A 9,334-nucleotide genomic window follows, 5' to 3' on the forward strand; every position below is an offset into this window, starting at 1 on the left:
AAGTAGCCACATAGTCTGCTTCGCATGGACCTTGAAGTCAACTTGAGCCAATTCAAATAACTACATTAATAAATATACAATTATTGACTGAAATAAAGTATCTCAGGGAAAAAGTGGTTTGTCCTAGCTAGAGAATAAAAGCTTCCTCTGAGGACAACAGGACTGAAGCAAAATCTTAAAACTGAAAAGTTAACAGTGTGTGTATGGGGGAGAAGGGAGCAAGAGTTCATGGACAGTATCATGTACAAAGGCCCTATGGAAAAGGAAGTACTGTGACACGAGTAACTGAAACACTGAGGAAGAGGTAAGCCAGACCTAGACAATGCTGGGCTAGTTTTAAGCCAAGGGATAACGTGTCAGTTTGGTTTTAAAAATATTCTGGGCTCAGCAGTGATGGGAGAGCACAGTGAATACAGAGAATCCAGTTAGAAGGCTATAGAGGAACAGCTGCAGTTTGGGTTAGGATAGCAGTGAAGATGAAAAAAAAAAAAAATACTTCGGAAATAAAGGTGAACGAACTCAGTGATAAACTGGATGTGGAAGGATTAGAGAAAGCATCAAGGACAACTCATACACTTCTCACCCGTGCAACACAAAGAATAGTGTACCATCCATGCAGACATAGGGCAAACTGGAAGAAGCTTAGGCTGATTTGCTTTTGGAACGGGAGGGAGAAAATCCTAAATCTGTGAGTACAGGGTGTCTTTGAGATTAGAGACAAAAAATCCAACAGTCACTAGATGTCCTCAATTCAGCAAAGGGATTGTAGGTAGGACACAGAATTTTGGAATTCATTAGCCTACAGATCATATAGCATAGGGGAGAAAAAGAAAGACAGGGGAGAATCTAACCTCGAATCTAACCTTGAGGATGGCCATTTTGGAGATAAAGGAGACTGCATAAAACACTGGACTGAAAGAAACACAGAGTTAAAAGATAAAACGGTGCTACAGAAGCCCAAGAAGAGAAACAAAAGACCTCAACAGAAAATCAAATACTGCTGGAAGTTTGAATGTTGATGGAAGATGGGACAGGGGAGGGAGAAGGTATTCTTCTGGACTTGATAATAGGGTGGAGGTCACTGGTAACTTTGAGAAGTATTAAGTAAAATCATGGCATAGAAGTTCAGGGTCTGCATGGGTCTTTTAAATCTCCACTGGAGGGGCGCCTGGGTGGCTCAGTGGGTTAAAGCCTCTGCCTTCAGCTCGGGTCATGATCCCAGGGTCCTGGGATCGAGCCCCACATCGGGCTCTCTGCTCCACAGGGAGCCTGCTTCCTCCTCTCTCTCTGCCTGCCTCTCTGCCTAGTTGTGATTTCTCTCTGTCAAATAAAAAAAAAAAAAAAAAAAAAATCTCCACTGGAAAAATCAAGTCTACCCTAAAAAGCCAACTACCCTCCAAAAGCGCCGAAATGACTTACATACTAAACTATGTTAGAAGCCACGTTGTTGAAGGAACTAATTCACACGAACCTAACAAAGAACCATCCCAAATGTTTCTGCGATTCTTAACCTAGGTGAATATCTAATTAGTCAATGTTCAGGAACAGTATAGTGAAAATTTAAAGCAGGGGAATTTCAGAGCCCAGGGGCACTACAAATCACCTGTTGTAATTAGCTTCTTCACAGAGACAACATTCCACTAAGCTATTTTTTGCTTTTCAGATTTTCCCCAGCTTCTAAATAGTCATCCCTGAGTTCTCTATCAGTACTCAGGTTTTCATAATAGCTTTGAGAAAGCAGTAATACAGATACTAGTAAAATATCAAAGGATAAAGTAGTCAGTGGTGGAAGACAGCTTTCATATTTATTTTTTTAAAGATTTTCTTTCTTTATTTAAGAGAGAGAGCGAGCATGCGAGAGCATGTGTGCATACACACCGAGAGCACCATGAGAAGTAGGCTCTTAGCTGAGCAGGAACCCTGACAGGGGCTCCATCCCAGGACTCCAGGATCATAACGTGAGTAGAAGGCAGCTGCTTAATCAACTGAGCCACCCGGGTACCCCCAGCTTTCGTAGGTTAAATGAGAGACTATAGATTCCTATGGATAATTTATTAAGATTTGAGAGAGAGAACAAGAGCTCATGCATGCATGCGTATGTACACACACACACACACACACACACGCAAGCAGAGGGAGAGGCAGGAGAGGGAGAGGACCTCAGACACCTTGCTGAGCACAAAGCCCACTGCTGGGCTCCATCTAATAATGCTAAAACCAGGACCTGCACCAAAATCAAGAAATGGATGCTTAGCCCATTAAGCCATCCAGGTGCCCCACCACTGATAAGTTTTTAACTTGAATATTTTAAGTAGTTTTCCTTGTCCATCCCTCACCCTTTCACCTTCTGGAACTGACCCACTAGTTGCACACCCTTTTGTATCCTTTTTGAAAAACTACTGGTTTTCACAACCTTCCCTAAAATCTGAAGTATAAAAGCACATTTTTATGTTACAAATTAAGACCCATCTTCTTAAATACTATCATTTCACAAACCAGTGGCTGCCATTTTATTAATATTTGCCCCATTATAGAACTAATTTGCAGAAACCCTACTCAAGTTTACTTCCCAAACCTGCTTTTCCCACAGTCTTCCCCATCTCCATAAATATCAACTCCATTCTAAAAAGGGGAAAAGCCCTGGCATTAATCTTTCCATATACCCCTCATCCAAAACAGCAACAAATTCCAACAATTTTACCTTTTTAACACGCCCAGCATCTCGATACCTCTCATTATATCAAACACGGTTATCTCAGGTTTGTTCCTCATTATTGTTCTGACCTCTCCTATCACTCTGCCTCTTGCTCCTCCCATCTTGCTGGCCTCCTTGTTTCTGTCACGCCAAGCACACTTCCACCTCAGGGTCTTGATGTTCATCATTCACCTGCCTGGACTGCTCTTCTCCTCCCATTATTTGCAAGGGTTGATCCCTCACTCCCTTCTTGCATCTGCTCAGCATGAGAGAGGCCTTCTCTGACTACCCTCATACAGCACACTGGCCATCACCATCTAGCCACCTTTAATTTTCTTCACAGTACTTACATCGGACCTATTTGCTTACTGACTCCTACGACTAGAATGAAAGCTCCGAGACTTGGCTGTATTTGTAGCTCTACTCCCAGCACTTAAAACAGTGCTGTTGTTGGTGCTCAGTAAGGCTTTGTTGAGTAACTAAATTCATGTCACTTCAGCATGGAACCAAAGGATTAGTACTTTGGACTTTCTAAACACTTACATAAAACATGTAAGTAAAAATTATTTAAAACAGATACATTTAACATGTAAGAACTGAGATACGTTATTCCAGTCTCATGGGATTGGGAATGTGAGTATAGCAACACAAATACATATAGAAAAGACATCAATTATGACTGCAGTGTACAGTTCTGCCACATTTTAAATCCCAAGGTCTCTCTTTCCTTCTACCCAGGCAGTCAGCTGGTGTGTACCTGGGTGACTACATACAGTGTTATGGATAAACCACACTTCACCTCAAATGGCATGAGTTTAGCACGGTGAAGCACTGCCAAAAGTGCAGAATCCTTGAAATTTGACTTTGCCATGTGCAAATATTTCTTATCAGGGTCCTACCTTTATTCAGTTTGGGAACTCCTCTACTCCTCCCCCCTTATGGGATGTGACCCATTCTTTCCTTCAGAAAACTTCAAGGACCGAAGTTATATAATAAAGTCATTAGCAGTGTCCGAAATTTCTTGTTCCAGAGTCAATAGAACTCACTAAAACAAGCAGCTACACAAGTTAGTGGAGATGACATACTGTTTAATGTTTTAGTTAAAGTCCTTCTTAAGAAGGAAGAACTGCCTACCCTGACACATTCAGCGAACAAATGTATATTAAGTACCTATTCTATGTATGGAGATACATGAGACACAAGCTCAGATTCTACGAAAGTCATATTTATCACTAACTACACTATCACAACCATTCCTCCTCATTTCAAATCTCAGTTATATCATTTCACTTTCACGAAGTCAGGGCAGAGGGATGATGCTGATAACCCACAATGTGTCCTCTTTAACATCCCTACCGTCTCCAAGCAGGTCGAGGCGGGCTGGAGGGACAGGTAGGAAGAAGAGAGATAACAAAGAGAAGATACTATGTCCTGGCATGAATCACACCCAAAACTCTGTGATCTTCCAAGCTCCCAAGCCTTGACTAAGGACAACTGTGCAAAGGTAATCGTACCTGTGAAAGGGTTTTAATAATGCTTTAATCCTGTAGAAGCTATTACAGGTCGTTCACCACTCAATTTTTCCACATTTGATCATGTTTTCCATTACATGTGTTGAAGTTGCCCACCAAATATTAGTTTGTTTGACCTCCACTTTTAAATTTCTCCTTGTAGGGGCAAGAATCAGTACTTTGGACTTACTTTTTGAAAAAAAAAAAAAAAAAAAAGATTTAAAAAAAAAAACAAAAAACACTTCCTGGTAAGAGCCCTGATGAGTTTCTGCCCCTCCTTTCTCAGGGGCACCTGAGTGGCTCAGGTCATGATCTCAGGTCTTGGGATAGAGCCCTGTATCAGGCTCTTTGCTCAGCAGGGAGTCTGCTTCTCTCTCTCTCTGCCTGACTCTCTGCCTACTTGTGATCTTTCTCTGTCAAATAAATAAATAAAATCTTAAAAAAAAACAAAACAAAACAAAAAAAACCCTCCTTTCTCAGCTTCCCTGACACTGCGATCCTGGCTATTTCTCACCAGCCTAGCAGCTCCTTCTTGCTTCCCTTTTTAATGTCTCCACAACATCTAACAAACCTTTATACCTTCTCTACACCTAAACTCAGACCCCATTTCTTTTCTCTAATCTTCCCACTCTCCCTAAGTCATTTCAAGTCCATGATTTTAGACTCTCCCTATCTATACAGATATATACATGCACTTCTTTGTACTAGATATCCAATGTATATACACACATACATATATACGCATACATTATGTACATACCTGTGTGTATATAAATACTTACATACACATATACATACACACATTTATACAGATATATCATGTATTCTGTCCCCCTCTCTCAAATTGACTCTTGGACTAAAATATAAACTACCACTCTAACAGAATTCCTCCTTTCCTCTCTCAAATCTAGTTCCTCTCCTGTATTTGCCATCTTAGTAGTAACACCATCTATTCAGTTGCTCAAGTCCAAAACCCGGGAATCAGCTCCTCTTTCACTCCCACATCCAATCCACCTGCATACGATTCATTCTGCCACCAACTCTTATTATCTGTAACTCAGTAATAGCTTGGATCTCCCTGCTTCCATTGTTGCTCCTGCCAATCCATTCTTTATCCAGCAGCCAGAGATGGTATAACAAAACAGATCATGTTGCCACCTCATGAAAAATCCTTCAATAACCTGCCACTATGTTTATAATAACATCTTCTCCTGGCCTCTTTATAGTTCTTATAGTTCTTTGGACATACAACTCTCTCCTCTCAGTATATTTACATATAGGGCCTCTTTTGCCTGGAATGCTATCCTGCCCTATCATAAACTTACCCTTTTGGTTTTAGCTTCAATGTCACACTTCTTGAAAAAGGTCTCACCAACCCCAATTAAAATTAGGTCCCTTTATAGCCTTACTAGTATCTTACACTTTCCTCACATAGCCCTGAAAATAAAGCTTGTACCTATCTTATTTGTGCAACCATTTGGTTAAGGTGTATCTAGATGAAGTCAGTATATGTTTTGCTAACCACTCCATCATACCACAGTACCAAAAGCCATGTGGCCAACACTTAAGAAACTCCTCTCTCCAATAAAAATTTGACAAATGGAAAACTCATGAGTCCTGGCTCTACAAAGGCTGCACAAGACAGTAATACACACCATAGAAGCACCATATTCCACTTCACTTGGATTTTCAGGGGAAGAAACTTTAAAGTCACAGTGGTGGGTAAAGAAAGGAAAACAAGTAGAAGACTATATAGTCTTCTCCCCTAACAAGTTTCTAAAGTGCTTGTCTTTTACTTCTTTTGTTCTTTTGTAGAACCTAGTACAGAGTTAGATCCAGTTAAGGTGCATACTGAAGCACTTATTAATCAAAGTAGATTATGTGACATTCAATCAAGCGCTAGAATTAAATGTTACAAAATTCTAAATATTATGATTCACTGAGGACTAGAAGCATTAGAATAGGCTTCATGGAGGTAAAAGTAAACCTACGCATGGTGAGGATCTAGTCAAACTATGCTAGAACCTCTCCTACCCTCCTTTAACAGCAGTCAGTCTCCATAGTCAGATCTGTACTCCTTAACATGACATGTTTCTTCAGTCCATTTGTGAAATTCTAACAAAATTATTTTCCATATGAGATACTATGCTTAGTTAATCTAATAAACTTTTTAAACTGACCATAAAGGACCCAAGTGGCAGAAGGTTAAAACAAAACAAAACTACAAAGAATTCCTTATACTACCTGTTGCATAAATGCAGCTTATGAACATAACATTTATACACTACATTCATCATGTAGGAATTAAGAGAATATAAATTGAAATCCTAGAGTTTGTGTACTTTCTGATAGGCCAACACAGATAAAAATAATAACTACATAAGCCATTATTTTCTAGGTACTGAACATGAGCCTTGATGTCCTTTTCTTTTCTAATCTTCAAAATAACCACGAAAGCTGAGGAAGATGGGGCTCATAGGTTGGATAGTTGCTTCAGATACACAGCTAACTATACAAGTTTTCTTTTTAAGACACTGTAAACTGATCAAAAATGCCCCCAAACCCCTCAAGTTTTGGAGAACTTGGAAGAGCTCTGTTGTTCAGAAAACTTAAGAGTAACAAAAACTTTCCTAGGATATTTACAAGTTCAAGGTTTATAATATCCTTCAATTCAAAAAACCTTCTAAAATATTGACTGCCTTACTACTTAACTGTTCAGCTTTGGTGAAATCAATCTGAAATATAGCTTATGGTATTTTTAATAATAAAATTGCTATAATGAAAGGGAAATTATCAGCTATACATTTACTTTAACAGAGATTTGTAGTTTGGCGGGGATAAAAATAAACTACAAGTTTCTTTCTTTTGAAAGAAAACTACAAGAGTATAAATAAGTGTCTTAAAAACTGTTTTTTTTTTCCCCCCGATATGACAAAATACCATAAGGGAGTAACAGAAGTAGTATTATCCAAAGCTAAATGATGTCAGGCTTTTAAAGAATCAGTAAGCTGTAAGGATTGGGACCTCTGTAATTATTTCAAAATGTATGAATGTTACATTATCAAACACTAGGACAAGTAGAGTCTTGTTTGAAATGAGTGTATGAGAGCAAATAATCACACCTGAAGAAATTACATACTTTCTCTATTCAAACTTTTCCACACTATGACATCTCAGCCTATGTGGTACCAACTCTGGATTCACAAAATTTCATCAACATAACCATTTTACACTTGTTAAAACAAACATCAAATAATCCCAACTCATAAAAGTTAAATATTAATTTTCAAAAGCATTGAGCTTATCTCAAAATAGTAATTTTACACCCTGAAAAAATAAAAATTGGATGTGGCCATAAAAAATAACAATGTGGAAACCAGTAGACTTTTAGGGATGGTTTTCTGTTCACAAAGTGTAACTACTTATGCAAGACCCCAGAAGGTCTTTCTAGACATCCTCCACAGGAAAAAAAAACAATTCTCTTGTTTCTCTTTCAGTCTTTCCCCTCCCCCTATTTTGCACTTTGCAGCCCCCCAACTTTTTATACAGTCCTCTCCCAAAAAGTTTACATAATAAAAAATAGATTTATGCCATTACCAGGAAGAGCGTATCCCAAGATTTTTCAAAGAATATTCAAAGGATATTCAAGAGAGCAATAATTGAGCCTTAATAATTCATAGACCACAAACACACCCTGTTAAGATTTTTCCCTTCAAACACTACTGTTCCCACTCTCGGGACTCCTAATGGGTATACATAAGACACACAATACAACCTTTAAAATGGACACAGATGGCAGGTGCTCTCCACTCTCTCCCCAGAGACACCCTCACCAAAACCTCCCGCACATTCCCCTCCTCGGGGTCCACAAGCACACTGTCATTCAGAGGCATGACTGTTAAGGGAGAGTGAGAAAGAAAGCGTACACCAGATACACAAGTGGATAGTGAAGGTTGTTAAATGCAATCTTTCTTCTATTACCTAACTAGCTTAACCCGCTGCAATCTTTTAAGTGATTAAGTTACATTCCTCGGTAGTTCCACCCTTGACAGCTGACCGCAGAGATGCCAGCGAGTCGTGCACGTCCATTCCCGCCACCTCACCCGCGGCGAGCCACCGGCCACATCCCGCGGTCAGCGAGGACCAGTGGTTGGGGAATGAGGGAGTGCTGCAAGAGCTCACCTTTTCCAGCTCATCGTGGAGCTCGGCCAGGCTGGGCCGGAGTAGCTTCTCGCCCAGCTGCGCTGCGGTGTGCCGGTAGTGATCGATCCTGGGCACGGCGTCCATGGTGTTGTGGCCAAAGGTGCGCAGGTAGTAAGTGTTGGTGTGGGTATCATAGTAGTAGTGCTGGTGATGTCCACTGCCGCCGCCACCGCCGGAGTGCAGGCTGCTGCCCTCGCTGAGCACAGTGTCCCCGCCGTTCTGGAAGCTCACGTTGGGCCCTTCGCCTCCGACCCCTGCCGCATCCGACAGGCTCTCGTCAGCAGATGAAGAGGCAGCCGGGTCCACGAAGTTCACGCGGAAGCGGCCCTTGGCTTCCTCGCTGCCCTTGCCTGGCCCGCTTTCGCCGCTAGCTTTCCCGTCCGCTGGGGTCTCCTTACCCCCAGCCCCTCCACCAGGCGCCGTGCTCGCCGCAGCCCGCCCCGCGTTCTCGGAAACGAGGTCCACCTGGAAGCGGCTCTGGCTCGGGGTGGGCCCCAAGGGTCTGCCCAGTCCGTCCCCAGCCGCCGCGGCGCCCTCACCGCGGACCCCGCCGCCGCCCCGGCTCGTGGCTGCAGCATCTTCCGACACTGAGGGCACGGCCGTGCCGGGCAGATCCACCCCGGCGGCGGCCAGCGCGGCAGCTGGCGGCGTCTCCCCGACCCCGGCCAGCCTCGGGGCGCCGGAGGAGGGCGCCGTGGGCCCCGGTTCCATCGCTGGCAGACCCCCGGCAGACTCCGAGAGCCTGGCGGACGTCGCGGGCTGCACGCCCTCCGCGCCCCCAGCCGGCGGTGCCCGCGGCCGCAACGCCAGGTGACGGAATCGCCCGCCCGCCGCCGGTAGCCCGGACCGGCACAAACGCCGCCGGCAGCCGAGTCGGCGCACGAGTGCAGTGGGCGCGGGGCGGGCCCCGCTGTTTAAAGCCTCG

General features: G+C 42.9%; 1 protein-coding gene across 2 annotated transcripts in view; it reads right to left on the bottom strand.

Annotated features, from left to right (window-relative positions):
• Positions 1-9,268, bottom strand: part of SLC12A2 (solute carrier family 12 member 2) — a 108,669-nt gene extending 99,401 nt beyond the window's left edge. For both annotated transcript variants that reach the window (XM_045999902.1, XM_045999901.1), the window contains exon 1: positions 8,389-9,268. In XM_045999902.1, the coding sequence (XP_045855858.1) occupies positions 8,389-9,120 (732 nt within the window). In that variant the 5' untranslated portion in view covers positions 9,121-9,268. The remainder of the gene's footprint in view (positions 1-8,388) is intronic.
• Positions 9,269-9,334: the final 66 nt, after the last annotated feature.

Source organism: Meles meles, chromosome 3 (assembly GCF_922984935.1).
Source record: "Meles meles chromosome 3, mMelMel3.1 paternal haplotype, whole genome shotgun sequence".
Lineage (NCBI taxonomy): Eukaryota > Metazoa > Chordata > Mammalia > Carnivora > Mustelidae > Meles > Meles meles.